Source organism: Saccoglossus kowalevskii, chromosome 19 (genome assembly GCF_978046115.1).
Source record: "Saccoglossus kowalevskii chromosome 19, keSacKowa6.1, whole genome shotgun sequence".
In the NCBI taxonomy this organism is placed as follows: domain Eukaryota; kingdom Metazoa; phylum Hemichordata; class Enteropneusta; family Harrimaniidae; genus Saccoglossus; species Saccoglossus kowalevskii.
The window spans coordinates 15,342,506-15,366,774 of record NC_140659.1 but is presented as its reverse complement, the minus strand read 5'-3'; the positions used below and the strand labels follow the sequence as shown (position 1 = coordinate 15,366,774).

Genomic DNA, 24,269 nt, shown 5'->3' with positions numbered 1-24,269 from the left:
GAAATGCTTGTTGCGTTCTCAAAATCTGTTACATTATCAAGTATTTTACTTTTTTTCAGGTTATTGAGGATATATTCAAGGTTACTTTGCCTCAAAGTATCACTGTGGCCAATCATGGGTAAGATTTTGTCATGCTGCATTATGGGTATTTATCCCTGGGTAATCTAATTTACTCCATGGAAGACCTTTCATTAGGCATGTCACTAATTACCAGTTACTGACAAAGCCTTAGTTTTAAAACGTTGAATTAAATGTTATCGATCTTTTGAAAGAGACAGCCAGTTTCAGTAGTTCATTGCTTCCTAATCCCTGGGTGATGTTGATATTCAGTTCATGGTTGATATGGGTATCTAATCGCCATGTGTTGTGGGTATATAAATCCTGGGTGTTGTGGATATCGAATCCCTGGGTGGTGTGGGTATTTCATTTCTTGATGATGTGGACATCTAATTACTGGATGTTATGGGTAACTAATTCCTTGGTGATGTGGGTATTTAATCCCTGCGTGAGCAGGTATCTAATCCCTGGGTGATGTGGGTATCTAATCCCTGGGTGATGTGGGTATCTAATCCCTGGGTCATGTGGGTATCTTATCCCTGGGTCATGTGGGTATCTAATCCCTGGGTGATGTGGGTATCTAATCCCTGGGTGATGTGGGTATCTAATCCCTGGGTCATGTGGGTATCTAATCCCTGGGTCATGTGGGTATCTAATCCCTGGGTCATGTGGGTATCTAATCCCTGGGTGATGTGGGTATCTAATCCCTGGGTGATGTGGGTATCTAATCCCTGGGTCATGTGGGTATCTAATCCCTGGGTCATGTGGGTATCTAATCCCTGGGTCATGTGTGTATCTAATCTTTGTGAGTGATATAGATATTGACCATAGTCCATCAAGGCTTGTTTTCAAACTATAAGCATTGCATGCATTTCATATAAAATACTAAAAGACCTAAATTCACAATTCATGGTATAAGAGTACATTCATAAGATTTCTCAATACTACAATCATTCTAGGTCACCAGCCAGACAAGTGCATACTGTTGATCTTAACATCGCCAGGTAGGTTATTCATCTCCTGATTCATCTCCTGATTCATCTCCTGATTCATACATCATTAGCTTACATTTATGCTGTCATTTAATTGTGTTGTGCGAGTCCTAGTACTGTCTGTATTCATGCATATGCATCAACTTTATAATAGGCTTTATGCATGACCCCTAAAGGTCACACATCCTGGTATTTTTGAGGGTATTGTTGCCCTATAGCAACAATAATTTCCAAAACTATACATTAATTTATTTCCAAGTTTAACAGGTTTTTTGACTTCAGTGTCAGCTTCTTGCATTTTGAGCAGAAAACTTATGAGGTATTTCAATTGATATTGAATTTGTGTACCCGTGAAGGACCAGGATGTGACCTTTCGAAAGTCTCGCTTATAACCTTATTACCGGTATGTTATGTTGAAGCTGTTGTATGTTATAAATAAATCTAGGATGTGGTGCTTTGAAGAATTAAATATTTCAAGCGGGACTAAATTACAGGCTTACAATGTGGTGCAAGGAACTGTGCACTTTTCTACAGAGTTCCACTTACATCATTCGAACATCATTTCGACTGACAGTGTCAGCAGCTCATCTCCAAACTTCAACAAGCAACATGTTGTTGTTATCAGCTGATAGAGAACATTCAGTCAGAAAATGTACTTTCAATGCTTAACCTTCTCACACCACCAGACGTTCTTGCCCAAATGTTTCTACACCTTTTCAATATTTCAGAAAAATTAACCCTAATTTTGGAGCCAACAGACATAATTTGAGTCAGTTTTTTTCAGTTTTTATTCAAAAAATTTGGTTATTTTAGTCCCAATCCTTTGAAGGAAAGTGCATGTTATAAATAGGACTATTTTGTGAATTTGCGATAACAAGAGGGAACTAGTGGTGATATTGTATTGATATTTGTCTCATTTCAGCCTATGTAAGCAAAGTTTCAAAAACTTCAGAATGTATTTTAATTAAATGTACTTCACATGTTGATATCATATAATCTACAACACACAAGATGTGTGTGTGCGCTTTTCTATATCCAAGCTTTCAGAGTATGTATAGGTTACTATAACTATGTACATAGTAACTGACTAGCTGCATTTACACAGCCATGTTTTATTCTGTCACTCCCACCTCAACAGGTCTGGTATGTCCGATGTAGCTGCCAAGATGTGGAACAATTACATAGCAAGTGAGAAAAGAAATTTAGCCAGAGATATAACCCAGCAAAATCAATCAGTGAGTAAAAACATTCAATGATTTTTTGCTGGTGTTACCCACTGGTTTAACTGAATGTGCGTCACTGGCTAGCTTGTCTGCATCATGTTTTGCTGTTATGTCATGAAAAAGTTGTAATTTTTTTCTCTGTAGAAACTAGCTAAAGTTAGCAGTGGTTTACAGCGACTAACAAGTAGAGCTGGTAGGAGTCGAAAAGATCTCTCAAATATCAAACATAGTCTGTCTTCAGTGCAGGTAATCTCTCTTATTTCACACTCATCAGCCTTGTCGACAGAGATTAACTTTTATTCTCTGGATGTTGAACATTTATTATTGACCACTTCCAGTTAACATTCAGGCCATTAGATTGACACAGTCTATGTACATGGATTGCGCCCTCACTTGGCAAAATGTAATTTCGCTTGTTTAAACAAAGGATCATGTACATGATTTTAATTGGCTATTGTGCAAGCAATTTTTTTTTTGTCACAATCCATTGACTTTGTTTTTACAGGAGGCCAATATGTGGATGTTCACTCATATAACAGTAGTTAAGGACTTTGTAGAGTTAATATATAAGCAATATCAGCAGGTAAGTTTTTGTCTGTCCATCCATCCGTATCTCTGTTTTCGTCCATCTAAAATCTTTTTTTCTCATTCTGTATTTGTCTGTATGTCCACTGTATATCTCTGTCCTGCCAGCCATTCATATCTGTTTCTCTGTCTGTTTTTTAGTGAATCATGAATGTTTGATCAAAAGTCATCAACATAATTATAATACTGTTAAGTCAAAATTAGCAGTCACCTTTGCTTAACAGATTATCGATTCTATCGTTTAGGGCTGCCATTTTCTAAAACTAGTATCCCAAGTAAAGTGCTGGTAATTTACAGTAACTTTAAATGTGTGTTATGCACTTTCTCTGTCAACTAATATTTCAGTTTTTTTTTTTTTAAATACTTTAAATACTTATTATACTCAATTTTACCATGTGACTACCAACCTTCACTTTTAAGAATCTTTTGTTTTTTCTTTGAGCCCTGAAAAATGTTTCTAAAGTTCGACTGCTATGTTTTTGTGATTGATTCAGAGCCAGCAACATATGCAGAGATATATCTATGATGAGTGGCGACAGACAGAGACTGAATTGACACGAGAACGTGGGTTATGGGGACCACCGAAAGGATCCAGGTTAGACAAATGGATGCTGGATATGACAGAGGGGCCATGTAGGATGAGGAAAAAGTTGGAACGTAATGATATGTTCTATATTCATTATCCACATAAAATGGACCAAGACTCAAATGGCGTAAGTACAACGTATTGTGAATATTGCATGACTTTAGACAGGTGCCACATAGAGAGAATTTATTTTTTTTCGTAACATTTCTGATTTACATGTATTATGTCTCTAAAGTATTGATACTTGAATCATCCCATATGGATGGAAATTCAAATCATGAATCTTATAAAATTTTTCGCAGTTTGTAAATATTCATTGCATCGAATATCTGTCAATAAAAATCTAGGATTCCAATAAAGCTTTAGAAATGATCTCAGAGTACTGCAACTTAATTGTACCTATTGTAAAGTGTGTAAAATACAGTATAGTTTTACATTTACTTTCCCACTGTGGTGATTGATACATGTACTGTGAAATCATTTATTTTTACTGACGTTTAATTTCACTATTTTGATGTTTTGAGCATATTCACTGTGTTTTAATTTCCTGAATTTGTCAAGGCGACAATGAGTTTTATTATTATTTTACATGTTCACGTAGATTTAATTTAGCGGATTTCACTTATCAGCAAAAAATAGCGAAATTAAACCCAGTGAGTAATTAATGCATTTACTGTATTATTTATTCCGTCTACAGAAACCATCCAAGTACAGAGTGGCAATCAGTTTTGATAGCAAAGAATATTACAAAAGACTTCGAAAACAAAAATCTCAAAATATTGTAGATGCTGATGTGACTGACCTCCCTGCAACTGATAACGAACCACAACAAGATATGGATGTCGCTGAAGAAGATGCTAACAAAATGGGTGAGTCATAAGTGACGTCAAAACATTGTGTGGGTTTTGACAAGTGTAAAAGTTTTTTTTAGGTATTTTCACGTCTAATAAGGTGCTTATATATATTTGATGGTGGTTGTTAATTTTAATGTAGCAAGGATAACTCAATGCCACAATTCTGTCTGAAAAATCAGCATTTCAACATTGAACTAAACAAATTCAAGTTCAAAATTTAATTTATTTTGGCAGATGTTTGCTCGACTAAATAGTTTATTGTTTCTATGGAAACAGATTTGTTTTGATTTGTCAAAGTTATATCTCTCCTGGCACCTAACCCATATTGATTTTGAAAAATTATTCAAATTAAAACAAATTATTTTCTTAGTTTAACTGTCACCCAAATTTTCTGCTTTGATTGTCAAATCTTGAACAATTTCAGCGAATGTCTAGGTAGGATTAATCCTTAAAAAATAATTTATTAAATAATAAAATATGTTATTGACCATGAAATAAATATTGTGTTGCAGATCCAAATAGTACTGGTTTGCGCCCTTTTACTTTGCTCTCCAGACAAGGCAGTTATAAATCAGTATCTGAGAAGTTGGATGATGAAGATTTTGATCCTTCAGTTGCTACGGATACTGAATCTGATGGAGACAAAGCAGATAACCAGGCTGTATTGAGATTACTTGAAGAAGGAGAAAAGGTTATTTGAAAATTCATATTTTAATTAAAACATTATAAAAGCAAAATAGATATGATCTCGGAGCCAAATTGGCATATTGAAACAGTTACATGTACCGGTATATCACAAAATCTGATGAGGGTTTAGTTTTGTCATTGACGTTTCTCTTCTCATGTGTTCTATGTTTAAACTTGTACCTTGTTACCTACTCTGTCAAGCTGTTAATTATAATATGGGAAAATTACACTTGGTCAAAATAACGCTATACCATATTTACTATATTAGAAGCTCATTTATAATAAAAGCGCAAATAAACCAACAATTATTTTAAAATCATTTTGATCATTGCCACATGTCTGTAATTTATGTAAGCACATGTCCAACTAATAAAGCAATTACAGTAGCTGTAAGTTTCAGGTTAGTTCGCTGATTCCGTAGATTCACAGATTCATCGTGCTGTACACCTATATGTAGACTACCCACATTAATACAGATATGTACGTTTGACTAGTTTGTATTACTTTCTATACTAAACTTCATTTCATAACTCATTGCATGTTAACTCAAAACAAATAACATTATTTTATGTTTTTATGTCCATTTGATCCAAAATTAAGAAAGGAATTATTAAAAAAAATACCTTAAAATATGCAAAATTCTGTTTCAAGAATTTTCACCAATCTGAAAGACTGCTCCTGAAAAACAAGGTTAATGCTGATTCTATTGTTTACTTTATGACAAATCATGTGTCATTGAATCCTGTTTTAAGGGGACTTAAAGAGTGTTTTCCTGACAATTGTTCACCTTTATGTCTCCCTAAGTTACTCTATTATATTTCTCATCTATTTGTAGATTCGGCATATGTTCCGATGTGCTAGAATTCAAGGGCTGGATACTTCAGAGGGCTTATTACTTTTCTGTAAAGAACATTTCTATATCATTGATGGATTTACTTTGCTGTCAACAAAAGAAATTTGTGATATTGATTTACTGCCGCCAGGGTAAGTAGAGGTTAAAGGTTATTATTACACGACAATACCCCCTTTCCCAGATATTGCGCGTTGGTATTTTGAACTAGTCGATAAGTCCAAAAACATGCTTAGATACTTGCAAAACATACAAATGCATAAACTTTCACTGGGTAATTAAGTGCTTTAAAATTTTCCAATATTTATCGGTATTAAGAAACTGTAGACTGCGATGTATTAATTTTATCTAATCCCTATAGTCACCAAGATCCAATCATTCCGCGAGCTACCCTGACAAAACGAACCACACAGAAGAGGCTAAATAGTAAATTTGCATACGAGGACATCAGGGAGGTCCATAAACGAAGGTATCTACTGCAGCCAATTGCACTGGAAGTGTTCTCATCGGACGGACGCAACTTCTTATTGGCTTTCCCGAAACGGATCAGGAATAAAGTGAATGCAAGGTTTATAGCCGAGGCTACTGGTCTTACTGATAGTGCCAGCCAATCAGTGGCAGGACAGAAAAGAAATGCACAAGTTGAAGTTGGGTAAGGTTCACTTCTTCATTCATACATATTTCATTTATTATTCATTCATTAATTCAGCCATGTTATAAGAGAATGTTGGAGTGGTCAATATGAACTTGAATGTCTCATCTTATTTGAAATATATATACAAGTATTTATATCTGGTTCTCCTACTGTAATCAACACTATTTACATTCTGGTGCTGCATTCTTTTTACATACACAAGACAGCAAATAGGACCAATGTCCCCTTCAAGAGAATGGTTTGACCTTGAGTTTACAGCTGACAACAAGGATTGAACCACCGTTCCTTGACCCTTATCTGGTCAAGTCAATGTAAAAGTACATGGGGCTGGTAGAATAAGGGTTAATGCTAAGCTAAACATGCTAGCTGTATAACCATTCATTGGGTCATTCACATACAGGAAAATATTAACAAGCTTGAAATATTATTGTATTTTAGGTCTGGCTTATTTAGCAGTCTAATGGGTGAGAAGTCTGTAACACAACGTTGGGAAGTAAGTTATTGTTTCACAACCTCCATCTTACATTATGTGTGTTTATGTTGCAGTTAATGTTTCACAGTTTCCATCTTACAGTATTTCTGCTGCAGACAGTTACTGTTTCACAGTCTCCATCTTACAGTATTTCTGCTGCAGACAGTTACTGTTTCGCAGTCTCCATCTTACAGTATTTCTGCTACAGTTACTGTTTCATAATCACTGTATGTGTATTTGTATTTTTGCTAAAGACTGTTACTGTTTCACAATCTCTATCTTACAGTAATTGTATTTCTGTTACTGACAGTTGCTGTTTCACAATCCCCATTTGACAGTTGCTGTTTCACAATCCCTATCTGACAGTTGCTGTTTCACAATCCCCATTTGACAGTTGCCGTTTCACAATCCCTATCTGACAGTTGCTGTTTTACAATCCTCATCTACAGTATTTGTATTTCTGCTGCAGATAGTTATTCTTTCACAGTAACCTTCTTATAGTTTCTGTTTCACAATCCCTAACTGACAGTTACTGTTTCACAATCGCCGTCGACCGTATTTGTATTTCTGCTGCAGATAATTACTGTTTCATAATCCCCATCTATAGTATTTGTATTTCTACTATAGACAGTCATTGTTTCACCATATTATAGTATCACAATTCCCTTCTTTACTGTATTTTCCAACCAATCCAAACCAATTACATAGTCAGTTATGTGGAGAATTTTAATTTTTTCATCTTTATTTACCAGCGTGGTGAGATCAGTAATTTCCAGTATCTTATGTTTTTGAACACACTGGCTGGAAGGTCCTATAATGATTTGATGCAGTACCAGGTGTTTCCATGGATACTTGCCGATTATGATTCTGAGGTAAATACATTGAAAGAACTTGTGAATTAATAACTGCAATCAATTTATGCTAAAAAACCCCACCAGGGCCCAAGTACTACTAGTATATATCACAGATTAAATGTGGATGTTTGTGCTGAAGCACAGGGGATTGAAAACATTGATGTACGTGAAATCTCAGAAATAATCACAAACATCAAAGAATATAAAATATAAAAATCCAGGTGAACTTGATGATGACCAACAAATTGGTACTGTTCTATTGTGTAGAAATTGTCAGTACATGTGTCAATGTTCAGATCACCAATATCATGACAATGTGAATCCTTTACATAGTCTCTTGTATGTTTGGCTGTATACCAACACCTACATGTAACTGTTGAGGGACTTGACCCATGTGCCGTGATGCTTACCTCGTCTTTATTTTCTAGGAACTTGATCTGACTGATAGTAGAACATTCCGTGATTTATCTAAACCCATGGGAGCCCAAACAGAGGAAAGATTAAAACAGTTCAATAAGAGATTCAATGACTGGGAAGATCCCAATGGTAACTATCAATTCATATATGTACAGCAGTCTGTCATTGTTGTCGTTGTCATCGTCATCATAATCATCATTGATATCTTAGTGATATCTCTCAGTAATTCTAATATTTCTCAAACTTGTATTTTTTTAGGTGAGACGCCTCCATATCACTACGGGACACATTATTCATCTGCTATGATAGTTGCTTCTTATCTGGTTAGAATGGAATCATTTACACAACATTTTCTAAGTTTACAGGTATGATACTAGAGTACAGTATATAATAAAGTGTAGTAGGAATGACCACCAAAACAAACAAATATATTGGTTTTATAAATTATCAAAATAAAGTATTAAAGTTAAAGATAAATTAGTGTTTTTAGTCCCCGTTCGGACACAGTTATATATATATATATATATACATACATGTATTCAAAATGGCTGATTTTGAATGCTGTTTCAGAGCAATATCTCTCAATATGGACAAGGACTTGTTTGACGATCAGATACTTATGTCAATCATTTTAATGTTAAAAAAATCATATTTCTGAAATGGTTATGTTCCAGCTATATTACTATAAACAAAACTATATATCTTAAATTTGATAACTAACTGGGAATGTGCCATGCATGGCTTGTTCATGCTGGAGTACCACTGGAATGTGTTTGATGTTAAAAAATAGAATATTAATCTGGACTCTGCTTCAAGCTTCTATCAGTAGTTTGCCACACACGCATTCCATATAATTTTACCTTTATCCCAGTTACTATGTGAATGCTCATTGAACGTGGCCCCTGTCAGTCATGTAATTAAAGAGAGATTATTGTAGTAATTACAGAGAATATTGGCAAACAGAATGTCACAGTTCCCTTTACTAAAACTTCCTGTTTATGTTTTTGTAGGGTGGTCATTTTGACTTGGCGGACAGAATGTTTCACAGCATCAAAGAAGCGTGGTTATCCGCATCAAAACACAACATGGCTGATGTAAAGGAGCTGATTCCAGAATTCTTTTACCTCCCAGAATTTCTCACAAATTCAAATAACTATGATTTAGGTGCCAAACAGAGTGGTGTGTGTTTAGGTGATGTCATCTTGCCACCCTGGGCAAAAGGTGATCCAAGAGAGTTTATCAGAGTACACAGAGAGGTGAGTTACAAGTTGAATATAAGTCTGTAAATCCATGTGCAGTGAAAATAAAAGGAAAGTGATTGACTCTCAGTCAGTAGATTAAAGGACAACAATTTTCATGATCCAATTTGATAAAATGGTCTTTATATAGAATTATGTTTGATTTGGTGTTTATAGGATTTGTTGCCATATCAACCGATTTTATCATTTCTCACAGTAATCACAGTAATCTGGGGGAGGTGTTCTGCATGTAATCACAAAGTGTGAAATCAATGTAACTTTAATTTTTTCAAGTTTGAATGGACCCCAAAGACAGAATACTGAACATTTTTGAATGCTATGTTTGATCCCGAAAAAATGTTGATGCATCATTTTGCAGATATTCATGTATTTTTCTATAAATTCTTTGTTAATTTTGAACCAATAGGACAGAATTCTTCATTGACTACACATCTTGATCAAAATAATTGAAAAAAATGTGGAAAGGATGCAAGTTAATTTTGTGATAGAACAAAAGTTTACTTTGCCGATAAACCATGATATCCCATAATCCCACGGCGCAATCCAATGGCATTAACAAGTTCTTTCTTTCCAATGAAACAAATGAAAACCAGATTTGAATTTAGTTTCCATGTTTTGTATCGTCACTTTCAATAGGCTCTAGAATGTGATTATGTGAGTGCTAATCTGCATCATTGGATTGACCTTATCTTTGGATACAAACAAAATGGACCGCCGGCTGCAGAAGCTGTCAACGTGTTCCACTATCTATTCTACGAAGGTAATGTGGATATATACAGTATTGAAGACCCTCTCAAGAAAAATGCCACCATTGGATTTATCAACAACTTTGGTCAAATACCAACTCAGGTAATATTTGATTTGCAGTGATATGCATGCAAATAAACGTGATTCAAGGCACGCTACAGTCATGTGATACATGTGCCAACTACATGTGAGCAAACTTTGTTTATTTACATGCATTGTATACGTAACACAAGACATATATACTGACTGTGACGACGCTTCAAAGTCGACTGTATTTTTTCATTTCAACAATTTTACATACTTGTCAAATTTTGAGGCTGCTCACTCATTACAAAATTATTATTTTTTCTAGAAACATGCATTATATGTTTTTTGGGAAAAATTGTATTCATATTCGTCTGAATTTACCAATAATTCGGAAGAACCACAAGGATCTGTCTTATAACTACGAACGATTTTTTTCCAATATGTACCGAAACAAAATTCAGATATTCCATAAGGCCAAAAAAATAAAATTGTTTTTTTGCCCTCAGCGACCGACCGAAAAATATGAAATATCGGGTCGCGGGTTTTTTCCCATATACCTCGACTATTTACGATACGATAAGTTTAAAAAAAAAAAAAAAAAATACGACCGACCGACCCAATTTTCCGACTTGAGGGCAACATAAGTTGTTGTTTTTTTTTTGGTCTTATGGTAAACAGTTCAAAATTCAACATTTTCATGGGGGTTTGAAAAGTTGTTTGATGACCATTGCTTCTTTATTTGGATTTTTTTATCAACAACATAAAATATGGTGAAAGTCAAGTGAACCTGGTGATTTGTTCTAATGATAACTATTGTAACACTCTTGTTGTTGATGGCAGATCAGAATAACCAAAATTGTTTTTGGATTCAGAGACAATTTTACATTTGAGAGTGTACTCATATCTCATAACGAATTGACATGCTATGAGTAAAATACTTAATATTTAAATTAAAGAATACAGCCATGAACATGATACTCTCAGATTTGATCTTATTGTCATGAATGAGTGGCACTCTTAGTTAATATTATGTTACTTTTATATCAATTTTGTTCCTCTTTTCAGCTATTCAAGAAAGCACACCCACAGCGGAGGATCTTCAATCGTATTGGTGACAGTAGTGGCAATACCATTGTCTGTGTTGACAGGCTATTCTATAATAACTTGGATACCCTGAAACCAACTTCCAATCCCATCAAAGGTAAGTAAGCAGTCCAAGCCCTAGGAGGTATGCAACACTGTCTGTGCAGACAAAATGAGCTCACAGCAAGTCATGTGAACAAGTACACATATGCACACACACTTTGCATATGAGCACATTTATCTGAGCATTGACATTGTGGGCATGGGCTAGAACTCAAGCCGCCTGCGTGCAGCGATCTTACCTGGCACTGAAGGATTAAATGATCTGTTCATTATAGAAGATGCTGGTGATATTCATTGGTACTATTAGCGTACTGAATGTTAGTTACTTCAATCCTCTGGAATGACACCGAATAGTATGGTATTTTCCTTAAATATTACCACACCTAATTTGTTCTTTTGTTTTTATAAATACTAATGTTGTATTAGAGAAAATCTATACTTATGAACACGTAATCAAAAAAGTTGTTATTTTCAAAATTTGGTTTAAAAAATATTTGTTTTTGCAAAGGAGTGCCATATCTCCAGCCTTTCAAAGAAACTACCTGTTCTGAGTTTTCTCATCACATAGGAAACTACTGTAAAGGGGGTAATTATTCACTGGGTTTTAATTTAGCTTATTTCGCTGACTGGAAAAATGCGCTAAATTAAAACACAGTGAATATGTAAAAGTTAGCATAGAACACATTATCTAAATGACGAAACCGTGAATTTAAAACCCACTGAATATGCCTGAAATGGTAAATCAGTGAAATTTAAACCCAGTGAAAATTAGTCATTTTACAGTATGTGGCAGTATATTTAACAAATTTATGATTACTTTTCTTTAAAACCATGTTGTAGATTATTATTAAAGCAATAATTTCCCTAGCTTTGAAAATTGTTTATTTCATATCTGATTCAACATTATTAATTTGCAGAATTAAAGATGAGTGTAGGTCAGATTATATCTACGGATAAATCGGTTTTAGCGGTTGAACCAAACAAGGTGCTGGTGCCTTCCAATTATACTAGATATATAGCATGGGGATACGCAGACCTCAGTCTAAGGATGGGTGGTTATGACTCAGAAAAGGTAAGAAACTGCATTAACAACACAATTTGAGGAAGCCTGTCAATACTGCTGGACTGAGAATAGTTTCTGATTTAGACAAAATTAAGTTCAGTATATTATGAAATTTTGTATTCAGAATACCTGTAGTTGCCAGGAGCAATAAATATACTTTTGAAATTTTGAATATACCGTACTTGTTCTATTAAAAGCACATGTACAAAATACTATGAGGTTATTTCAAAGGATACAGTAAGAACACACAAATACCGTATATAGTAGTGTTTATAGTCTGCACTTTCCTTCAGAAGATTGGGAAAAAATAGCCAATTTATTTTGGTAAAAAAGTGAAAATTGATTCAAAATTTGTCTGTTGCTTCAAAATTAGAGTTTATTTCAAGAAATTTTGAAGAATATAAGAAAAAATTTGGGCAAAAAATTTGGCGGTGAAAACGTTAATCCCCAAAAGTTTACTGTGTATTGTAGAAGGGTACCATATCCGCTTTATTTTCATGAATAAAAGAAAATTGTGAAATCTTTTAACAGTGATTTTTTCTTTAATTTTTCATGACACAAAGTGTCAGTGATATTTTGCGTCACATAAAAATCCTGCGACCATGAAAATTTCCAGCGATGAAATTTACCGCTTTACAGTAGTTACAATGTTGTATTTTATTCTAGGCACATACTGTGTTTGAAGGAACTCAATGTGGTGAGATACTATGTGCAGTATGCCCAAACTCTAAGTTGCTAGTGACAGGTGGGACAAGCACTGTAAGTACCAAATTTAAACTATTGATTCATTTTTGCTGGTTACTATGATAACCACTACACATGTATAATGAAAATAGTATGAACTAGCATACCTGTTCAACTGTGTGTTCATTGTGTTATGCTGTGAATCGGAATACGTTTGTACAAAGTGCAATTTGTCATATTGTTTTTGTGTTATGTTAGTAATCAGCTGATCTTAGTTATAGTACTTTCTTATTTCACACACTCAGGAAACACTGAGTACAGGCACGCAGTTGGTGCAAAAACAACAAATAATGCACCACTCTTAGCATGTATGTTTGACAAGCATTACCATGTACGAGACATGCTCTTGTTTCCTTGCTTGTGTTTATACTTTTGGTTTCTTTGTGATTGCCTCTGCTTCAGGATCTGGTATTTCTTTCACCTAGCTTAAATATAAATAAAGCTCACATATGTGTCCAGATCAGCGTTAAGGATAATGTTCATTCCAAGAATGGAACTAAATTCAGCAGCATTTTTAGCATTCAAATTAATAATCTCGTACAACAATAATTATTTTGTTGATAATAGGTTGTCCATGTATGGTGTCTAATGCTAAATAAAGAAAAGTCAAGACAGCTGTCTTTGAAACAGGTTAGTCTGCTGTTGTCAAATTGTTCGTCATGTATGTTAGTGTTCAAATTTCCAATAGTCTTTGTGGTAATTACAAGTTTTACGTTTCGTACCGTACACATGTCACTGTTTTCAATGTCACTGCCATTCTGTTTCGGTCACCAAAACATCAATATTGCCAGCTAAGTAGCTGACTGAAACTTTAGATAAAACTTTTTTTACAAAGGCTAAATGCAGACAAAAACACACTACAGCGACTGTGTCCTGACATGTGAGACTGTGTCAGTACACACATTTGTTTAAATTGCTTGTATAAATTTGCTTTTGAATATAACCTTATAAACATGGATGTTATTGTTAATGAATTTTTTATAAACTTTTTTTCATAGGCGTTGTACGGTCATGACAAAGCAGTGACGTGCCTGGCTGCATCATCAGCGTATAGCATTATAGTCAGTGGGTCGCGGGATAAAACGTGTATGGTATGGGACCTCAATAAGCTGATATTTGTACGTCAACTGCGAGATCATGCCGCTCCAGTGGCTGCTCTAGCCATCAACAATGTCACAGTAAGTAACTATGTAACCATGCTGGATATTCACATGATATTTTTATCATAAACTTGTCACTTGATATGGAGTGTGTAAAAAAAGTATAAAGTATAAAATCTCTCGTCTTATTCACATTCTCTGCACACCCATACTTTGTTTTGTTTTTATTTTTGTTTCAAAGTATAACTGTATAAGAAAATATGAAAACAATACATGCACAAATTACAAAACAAAAGCACACACTCAAAAAAAAAAAATTTCCCTTTTTTTTGAGAAAATCCATCAGGAAAAAGAGCTTTTTCAAGTGAAATCGTGTCTTTTAACTTTCTTAAATTTAAGTAATCACAAATGGAAGGTATCAGCTCAAATATAGAAGATACTTCCCTCGCAAAATTAAATGGTTAAAAAAAAATTGTTTTATTTACAACCCATTCTACATGTCAAAGTATAATAGAGTTGTTTATACATTGTTTTGTAGAAGATTTTGTTCACTGACTTGATTTTAGCAAATTTTAATTCAAGATCTGAATTATTTTGACCAATCAGTGGTCATTGTTGGTCTGTAATATCCAACTACTTGACCATGGTCATTATTTCCTATACCAAGTCAACACTTCTACGTTTTCTAGAAGTTTCTAAAAATATTGATGTGTTTTGAGTATAGCACAGTGAATATGTTGAGTTTAATACCGGTAGTGTCATTGGTAGTTACGTATTCTAATATTGTTTATTTCAGGGGGACATTGTGACCTGTGCTGGTACATTTCTTTATGTATGGGGTATTAATGGTGACTTAATCGCTAGCGTGAATACGTCAACTGGCCGAGATCAACAGATATTATGCTGTGTTGTCTCTGAGGTCAGTACATATCATACATTTCAATATTTCACCAGAGAAAACAAATTTTGTGATTCAAGGATAATTTTGAAAATTTAGCAGCAATGAAACGTTTCTTTAGACGTTTTTTTCAGTGACTGACTTGCAGCCATCTCACATTCTGTCAGCGTGGTCTTTTCTTCTTAAGAGTTTTAGTTTACATTTGAATCTGTGAATGCCCCTGAACGTTGAATTGGATTTGTTATTTATCGTACCTAACATAAATTGTGAACCTCTTTTTGTGACTACATTTTGACAACATTTGATTTGCATCGTTTGACTATGTACCAATTTGCAGATGGTTTTAATATTCATATCAATAATAATCCTTCTCAGTGGTGTATGATGAAACTTTCGCTTGAAAACACGTTAATCAAATGCATTTTTAATCAATAACGTCACTGAATGTATATCGCCAAAAAATTAACACTGTCAAATAGCGTAAACAGAAACGAGCGAGATATCATCACTTACAAAGTACATGAAATGCATATTTTACACTATATGTGACTACTGTAAAATGACTAATTTTCACTGTGTTTAAATTTCACTGATTTACCATTTCAGGCATACTCAGTGGGTTTTAAATTCACGGTTTCGTAATTTAGATAATGTGTTCTATGCTAAATTTTACATATTCACTGGGTTTTAATTTAATAGCGCATTTTCCAGTCAGCGAAATAAGCAAAATTAAAACCCAGTGAATAATTAATCTTTTTACAGTAGTCACTGATATACTAAAAACCTTCTGAAATGATCACATATCATTTCTTTCACTGACCTATTAATTTTAATTCAGATGACCATATTGCATTTTACCTGACTTTTTTAATATGCTTGTGATCTTCATTTAATATCTCATGCTGTATACCCTAATTTTATAAATCCTTACTTTAACGTAATATTGTGATTTTTACCCTGCATATAAGCTGTGACATTTCACACGAAATGCTGTAACTGATACTCACCATGGTTATTGATTAAATTCCTATATCGCAGTGGATTGCATTGTGCACATAAAAAGATGTACAAGATATATTAATACATAGCATATATTAATGTTGATTTCTCATTTCACAGCTGGTTGAGTGGGACCCTTCTAATGTGATAGCTACAGGTTCCAGTGATGGTGTAGTTCGGGTATGTACATGATAATACTGTAAACCACTTTTTATTTGGGGGGGGGGGGGGTTCAATCAATTCTGTAACAGTGACATTTCGCTGGGACCGTTAGGGCATAAAGTAACAGCGGTTTATGGTTCTGTGATTTCTTATTTATCATAACGAACATACTTGATAACAATGACTCATTTTAACACGTAACTATGGTTACTTGCTTTTAACCAGTTTTATCGCATCATCTGTAGACATACCATTTATATCAGCAGTACATCAGCGGCTACCAGCACGTGATGTGTAAATGATATAGTATGGCGGCAAAATTTAAGAAATGAAAACAAATGTGCTCCGTGCATTAACTGAAATTATTTTTTCTGGTGATCACGTGTGTCATACCACATCAACCCTTTTTATTTTAACTTCCATTCAAAGTACCCCCTCTATGGCAAAATTGACTGTTGACCTTCAGATCACTATTTGACCAAAGAATTTTTACCGGGCATTAACAGTCAGTGTTGTTTCTTTAGATGTGGAGTATAGAGTTTGTTCAAGTACCAGCCGACCCGCAGAGACAAGTATCCGGTACAGAGATTAGAGATATGGATAGAAGGAATGTATCTGTGACGCTAGTAGATTGTAAGCAGGCGTCAGTCGATAGCAGTATATCAGAAGCTGAAACTAAGAGCGTTGACACTCAAAGTATAGACAGTGTTGCAATGTGTAGTGAACAGTTTACTCCAGGAAATACCAGTTTACCAACACCAACAGGTGATAACCAATCATTGTGTAGTACGACAGACGGGGAGATGGTTTCTGGTTGCAGCTCACATCAACTTGATATGTTGTACTTGGGTTCTGAGACGAAGGAGAACCCTGAGAATGTTGATGAACATGAACAAGTTGATGTTGAGAGCACTGAGGAAATAAGAACGATGCAAAGTAATACTACAGAGATAGACAATGAAATAAGTTCTGTATCTTCAGTCTCACTTTCAGAACAGGTGAATAATGGGACTGTTAATTTGGGAGTTGGTGAAGGACTGAGAGCTGAGTCACCCATCAGTGATTCTGGTTCGTACGAAGTGATATCAGATTTAGAAATCAATGATATTCATCAAGAGGCACGCAGATTTCGAAGACAAGATACAGGTCCACGGGCATCTCATAAACACAAACTCAAACCTGGTAAGTACCCATTGGCTTAGCCAATCTGATAGATCAGAAGTATCGTATGTAGTTTTACCATGTATTTGCTTTTGCTTGTCCTGCGACTTTGTATCTAGAAAACCTTATTTGTTTTTCCTTCTTGTTCGCTAAATCCAATTTACTTAATATTTAATAATCATTATATGTCATATTCTCATCCAGGTTTTAAGTGGGAAAGACAGTTGATATTTCGTAGTAAATTGACACGCCATACAGCATATGAAAGAAAAGACAATGCACATCCATCCTCTGTTACAGCCTTAGCAATTTCCAAGTAAGTGTCCAGGTGTTTACAGTAACTGTTCACATGTTTACAGTATGTGGTCAGGTGTTTACAGTAACTGTTCACATGTTTACAGTATATGGTCAGGTGTTTACAATAACTGTTCACATGTTTACAGTATGTATTCAGGTGTTTACAATAACTGTTCACATGTTTACAGTATGTGTTCAGGTGTTTACAGTAAATTGTTCACATGTTTACATTGTGTTCAGGAGTTTACAGTAACTGTTCACATGTTTACAGTATGTGTTCAGGTGTGTACAGTAACTGTTCACATGTTTACTTTATGTGTTCAGGTGTTTACAGTAACTGTTCACATGTTTACAGTATGTGTTCAGGTGTTTACACTAACTGTTCACATGTTTACTTCATGTTTTCAGGCATTCACAGTAACTGTTCACATTGTTTTTTGGTAATTAGGGAGTCGCAATGTATGTGTGTAGTTATTTATATTTGGTTTGATGGAACTGAGACAGTTGAGAAAGGTGTTTTTCGTCTTGTTGGTATTGTGCCAAAACTTGGTATATCCAATGAGAATACTAGTTTTAGATATTTTCATTTATATCAGTATGATATAAACATAGCATAACTGTCTATAATTCTTATCATTATATATTTCATTTCATTGCAGAGATCATACCAAAGTCTACGTAGGTGATGATAGGGGGCGTATATTCAGTTGGACAGTGACTGACCAGCCAGGTAGATCAGCTGCTGACCATTGGGTCAAAGATGAAAGCGGGGACAGCTGCGTTGCATGCAATACGAAGTTCTCATTCTCAGAACGTAGGCACCACTGTCGCAATTGTGGACAATTATTCTGTGCAAGGTAACGTTGTAACTTAACTGTGACTCATTTTTTAGCTCCGCGGAGCTTATCATATGAGTGATTGTCTGTTGTCGTCCATGTCAATGTTTTACTTTTTCGACTTCTTCTTGAAAACTACAAGCCTGAATACTTTGATACTTGGTGTATATGTACCTTAGGTAGACCTCTCTTAGATTTGTTCATTTCATGTTGATATCTTCAATTCTCTAATTTTGGTGAATATTTTTGTCATTTTTGGTAAAAAGTAATATTTTCAACTTCTTGTTGAAAACGACAAGTCCAATTGCTTTTATATTACATGTATAGGTACTACATGTGGACCTCTCTCAGATTTGTTCATTTTGTAATGATATCTTTAATTCTCTAATTTTGGTGAATATTTTTGTAATTTTTGATAAAAAGTGATATTTTCGACTTCTTGTTGAAAACCACAAGTCTGATTGCTTTTATATTACATATATAGGTACTCAATGTGGACCTCTTTCAGATTTGTTAATTTCATAGTGATATCTTCAATTACTTAATTTTGATGATTATTTTTGATACTATACATATTGTTCATTTTCTAATGATATCTTCTGTTCTTGAATTGAAATGTGCATTGCTAACAGCGGAGCAATCTCAGCCGACAGGCTGCTTGTTTTATAATAGGTTTTCTGAGATAACAGACAACACCACTACCCTGCTGTATCCAGCAGTGTGCCCTCTATTAAAGTCGATATGCCACGTCACTGACACTCAGAGATGTTTTGTGACGCAACTAGTTATGCTAGTTGTCTGATGATGCAGCACCACAAAAATACATTGCTGTTGAAAAATATCTTACAGTATTTATATTTTTTATTAACAAAATAACTTCATTTCAGGAGTCTAAGTTTAACAATGTTTTAGGCAATATAGATTTATATATGAATCCAGGATACTTGACACACCACTTGAATAGTGTTTATTTTCTCACTGTGTATTCTAAATTGATGGTTTCTCTAAATCATCTGACCAAGTTCTAAAGCATTTGATACCACTTTCAGTGAATTAACTAGTCACAAATAGTCATGTGACATATATGTGTAACCTGTGTAAAGGTCATGAGTAAATATAACTGATTAGGGGGCCGACCTTTTGAAATCATGGGGGGGGGGGGGGGGGGTAGATAGGTTGAAAAAAAATTGCTAGTCACCAAACAAAAATTGCATGCCAACTGTTGCTGGAAAAAAGAAGTGTAAGTATATTAAATAAAAATAAAACTGTATAAACACTAAACAAAAATAACACTGCTCACACGCACTCTTTCCACCACCCCCATGGTTCAAATGTTTGACTCCTTACTAATATCCCATATTTTACCTCTTAGATGCAGCCGTTTTGAAATTGAAATTAACAGACTGCGCATTATGAAACCAGTTCGAGTTTGTCAGGCTTGTTACAATATACTGAAGGCTGAACAGGCTGCAGCTGCTATGCAGAAATCGTGAAGCTGTTTCATGAGTTCCTTCTCTTTGTGTACATACTGCCAGTACTTGGATTTTGTGTATCAAGTTCAAAGGTCACACTGATTTACATTTTGTGGATAATGATTTAAAGTTCATTTAGTTCGAATAAAAACTAATTTGCATGTTTTTTGAAATATTCTTGATCGTAATGCAGAATGCGATGTTTTAAACTTAATGTTTTCCTTGGCTTGATCTTCAAAACTACCTTATAAGGTAATTATTTACAATACTACCATATAAGGTCGCTTAGGTTTTCAATAATACCATAAAAGGTTCCTTTTGTTAGTGGTAATCACCACATCACCATATAAGGTGTCGTGTGACCATATATAGTAATATTAGTGACTTATATTATATTTCAATAGTTGTCTGGCAGAATAGCCATCTGTTAGAGCAACTTGGCTGATGTGTTGACAGGAAAGACTTAACAAGGACCCTTCCACTTTTTGTTTTTTAAGTTTTCAGTCAGGGTATTTTATATTACGTTTGAATAACACATTTGAAATAATCTTGGCATGTACAATATTTGTTGTATGTCTGTGGATATATAAAATATAGACTGTTTAAATCACAAGACAATTACAGGATATATAGTATTGCAACCATTGTGGTGGCCAAGCTTCAGAATTTCCCTAGTTTTTTACATGTATAACATTTTTTGCTGGCGGCAGAGTGACATGTAAGACCTCTATATGCATATATTGTTTAGAATTGCCCGCAATAATCTGTAAAAAAAAAACTCGCTCACTTTGCTTTGCAGCGAAAACTGGTTAGAAGTTGAGATAAACAAGATATAGTATTCAATATCTTAATATTAATACTTCCTCATTTATGTGTATTATTGCCATGGTTTTGTGTTGTTATAATTTACTGCTTCATCAGCTAGGTTACATGTCCGTGATGCAAACCTTAAGGTCGTTATAATAGCGGTCCCACAGCAAATCTTGCAATGTTCTAACTGCAATCCGATTAACTGCAATTTGATTTTTGTTCACCACTGGGTTTCTTCCAATGAGTAATTCTCCTAGTCCTAAAATGATATGATAAGAGCTATTGCAATACCTCTAAGCTTGTTTATTTTGTGATTGCTGTACATTGAAACCAAATGTCCATCTTTGTACGTAGGATCATTAGCATGTATTCAGTTACTTTGAAACATTTATACAAGCTTTGTTTTGATTGGTGCTCCAGCCTACAACCCAAGTAAGGTCCTCCCCCATTGGCTTGCTGATTAAGGTTCCAAGTTGTGAACCTCTTTAGTGTTATAGTTCAGTAGGTTTTGTTGACGGTGAGGTTGTCATGGTAACAAGAACATTTATATTTTGAGTTCATTATATGCACATGCAAACCACACATTCTGTTAGTTATACTTGCTTGCTTCTCTAAAAAAGAAAAAAAAAAATTCCTTACTGATTCTTTTAATCATTGCCTGTTAGAATCGTTAGCCCGGTATATCTTCAGTATAAATCTTCTGTGTATACTGGCCTGTTCAGTCGGTAGCTGTCTTTGTTTAAATATACAGGTTCCATTGATTACTATGGATGAATGTTTAATTAATTATTCTTAGGGACAATGTTACATTTTGCTGCGATGTGATGTAATTTATATTTTTGAGATGTATCATTATGTGGAAAATAGTTTTGAACAATTTAGCAATGTAAAAAAAACATTAAAAGGATATTTTTTCAACAATAATTTGCTGATTATATGTCACAGCAGGCTGTGGTTTTTCTTGACATTTCATTTTTTCCACTTTTTGTTGAGGTATATTGTAGCTTAAATTTACAATATTTTTGTTTACTTGAGAAAAACGTTGAATGCCTTGTTCTTTTCTCTCTTTAGATTGATCTTGAGTTTATATTTATGATTAAATTTAGGATGAACTCGAAGTGTATTGAAGTACTGGTAAATAGTTATAAATTTAAATGAATATTTACAAAATTGATTTTTTTTTGTAATCGATGAGACATGTGTAATGTTGCTTTCACAATATCTCAATAGCTGAACAGACGAAATGTATTAAAATTAATCGTGATGATTTTTAGTTGTTTCGATCGCTGTCATTTTTCCTGCCAGTTTCGTTATAGAAAACTGTTTAGCTGCTAGAAGTTTTCAGGATTTTCACTGCATTCATGATGACAAACTTTCGAAAAAATCACAGACTGCTACAAAATGTCTCACTTTTCCCTGACTTGCAATAATTTGTTTCATGCAAAATTAAAGCAAATATTTACAATTTTTTGTAATTTTTGTGTTTATTTTGGACCAAATCGATATAAATTTTTGGGAAAATCTGGAAAAAAAAATTAGCCAGATTTATTTTGTGAGGTTAAATGGTTAACCTATAATTTATGCACATTCTTAGATCTGAACCTTCAGAAGTAAAATAGTCTCCATTCATTGGCCAGTTTGAATGCAGGGAATTTTGTTAATTACCCTCGTATGATGCAACTTAGTGTAATGAGAATTTCAATCATCCAAATTATTATCGTCAATATCAGATGAATGCTAAGCGTATTTTGGACCCTTGAGCCTCAAAATGCATCGATTCTAGGCCAATTTTGAGTATATTTTCTGAAAGCTTAGGCTATAGAGAGAGATGACTGAATCTTGGCTAGTTGCCAAAAAAGTATTTGGAAGTTTCAGTGTAATTTAAAAAACTAAAAATGAACTCCAACCCTGCCAACCTCCTTTGCAGAAAAGTAGCTGCTGAATTGAAAAGGTGCTGCTGTTGGATCTATGTAAAGATTGAAGCTTTCAGAAAGTAGACAATTTAATTGATTTAGGATATATTTTTACTAGAAAAAATGGCTAGTCTGTACACTCTGTGCAGCTCTGTGCATTTCTGTGCAGCTCCGGGCATGTTCTCAACATGGTCTATTCGTGGCAGTGGTTTGAAAATAACTGTGCTCATATATAAAATTGTTCTGCCTTTTTCTTCGTACATAAATTTCTATTCTCGCTCTCTACACAGTGATGTAAGTTGTCTCGCGCATTCTTGTTTTTTCTAGCCTTTCAATTCATGTTTCAAAAAACATGCATATTTACTGTAATGTTGACCTGAAATATTGATTTAATAGTCTTTGGGTGTGACTGTATACCATCTTTTTGTGTATTATTTTTCATCGTATTTGAGGTGAAGTCTTAATTTATCTATTTCTTTGTATAGAACTTCATTTTTGAGAAAAAAATGCATATTTTCATGTTTCAATATTCAATCACTTTTAAAAATTGTGTATAAATCTTTATCACTGTGCAATCATCCCTAAATTGGTAATGGTATCACCCAAGATGTGTTGCTAGTGTCTTGGCTTTACTTTACTTTACTACATGTCATAGTAGGGGTGGTCAGGGTATACTTTAATTCATGGGTGGCCATTCTGATCAAGAATCCGCTTATGTTGGTGCAATATTAAAGCCTATGTGCATTTCTATGGAAACCTGTTGTAAAATTAATTAATGTGAAGAATAATTTGCTGTTTGTACATTTAGTAGATACCAACACATCTTTATGTTGTCATGGTAACAGATGTATTATCACATAACAAATGATAATAAATATATCTACAGTTCATGAAAAGTTTGTATTTTTTAGTTTTCATTCAGACCAAGTCAGAAAGCAGAGAATTGTTTGTTGACCTGTGCGTGCGTGCGTGCGTGCGTGCGTGCGTGCGTGCGTGCGTGTGTGCATCCTTGCATCCTTGCATCCTTGCATCTGTCCTTGCACCTGTATCTCAACATGTCTGGACTGATTACTTTCAAACTTAACACATACATTATGCATATTAAGATACATCTGCATATCAGGTATCCAAGTCAGTTTTGTCCTTTTTGTTTTTGTTCAGGTTTTTTTTGCCAAGCCATTTTGAGAAAATCGCTGCTGAACAGAATGGTCTGAAAGTTTTTTATAATAATACACCCTAATGCAACCTGGTTTACCTGACTTTCAGTCTTTTTGATTGGTAGATTGGAAGTGAACATTTTGAACACTTTCTGAGGGTTGAGGCAATCTATTGGCTACCTATTACGCGAATAAATACTTCAGCGGTCATGTGACATTTTCCACCACGATTTTTTTTCCTCTTAA

At 34.4% G+C, this 24,269-nt stretch overlaps 1 protein-coding gene across 1 annotated transcript in view; it reads left to right on the top strand.

Annotated features, from left to right (window-relative positions):
- The window catches only part of LOC100373054 (WD repeat and FYVE domain-containing protein 3-like), a 107,028-nt gene extending 83,266 nt beyond the window's left edge, over window positions 1-23,762 (top strand). The window contains exons 44-70 of the mRNA XM_085493716.1: window positions 60-118; window positions 1,017-1,061; window positions 2,188-2,284; window positions 2,417-2,518; window positions 2,778-2,855; window positions 3,352-3,570; window positions 4,141-4,312; window positions 4,810-4,988; window positions 5,820-5,968; window positions 6,196-6,486; window positions 6,928-6,982; window positions 7,714-7,833; window positions 8,244-8,361; window positions 8,491-8,597; window positions 9,243-9,488; window positions 10,128-10,340; window positions 11,331-11,466; window positions 12,329-12,483; window positions 13,141-13,233; window positions 13,786-13,848; window positions 14,217-14,396; window positions 15,115-15,237; window positions 16,336-16,395; window positions 16,902-17,559; window positions 17,743-17,854; window positions 18,495-18,692; window positions 20,044-23,762. Coding sequence (XP_085349842.1) covers window positions 60-118; window positions 1,017-1,061; window positions 2,188-2,284; window positions 2,417-2,518; window positions 2,778-2,855; window positions 3,352-3,570; window positions 4,141-4,312; window positions 4,810-4,988; window positions 5,820-5,968; window positions 6,196-6,486; window positions 6,928-6,982; window positions 7,714-7,833; window positions 8,244-8,361; window positions 8,491-8,597; window positions 9,243-9,488; window positions 10,128-10,340; window positions 11,331-11,466; window positions 12,329-12,483; window positions 13,141-13,233; window positions 13,786-13,848; window positions 14,217-14,396; window positions 15,115-15,237; window positions 16,336-16,395; window positions 16,902-17,559; window positions 17,743-17,854; window positions 18,495-18,692; window positions 20,044-20,164 — 4,149 coding nt within the window. The 3' untranslated portion in view covers window positions 20,165-23,762. The remainder of the gene's footprint in view (window positions 1-59; window positions 119-1,016; window positions 1,062-2,187; window positions 2,285-2,416; window positions 2,519-2,777; window positions 2,856-3,351; window positions 3,571-4,140; window positions 4,313-4,809; window positions 4,989-5,819; window positions 5,969-6,195; window positions 6,487-6,927; window positions 6,983-7,713; window positions 7,834-8,243; window positions 8,362-8,490; window positions 8,598-9,242; window positions 9,489-10,127; window positions 10,341-11,330; window positions 11,467-12,328; window positions 12,484-13,140; window positions 13,234-13,785; window positions 13,849-14,216; window positions 14,397-15,114; window positions 15,238-16,335; window positions 16,396-16,901; window positions 17,560-17,742; window positions 17,855-18,494; window positions 18,693-20,043) is intronic.
- Window positions 23,763-24,269: the final 507 nt, after the last annotated feature.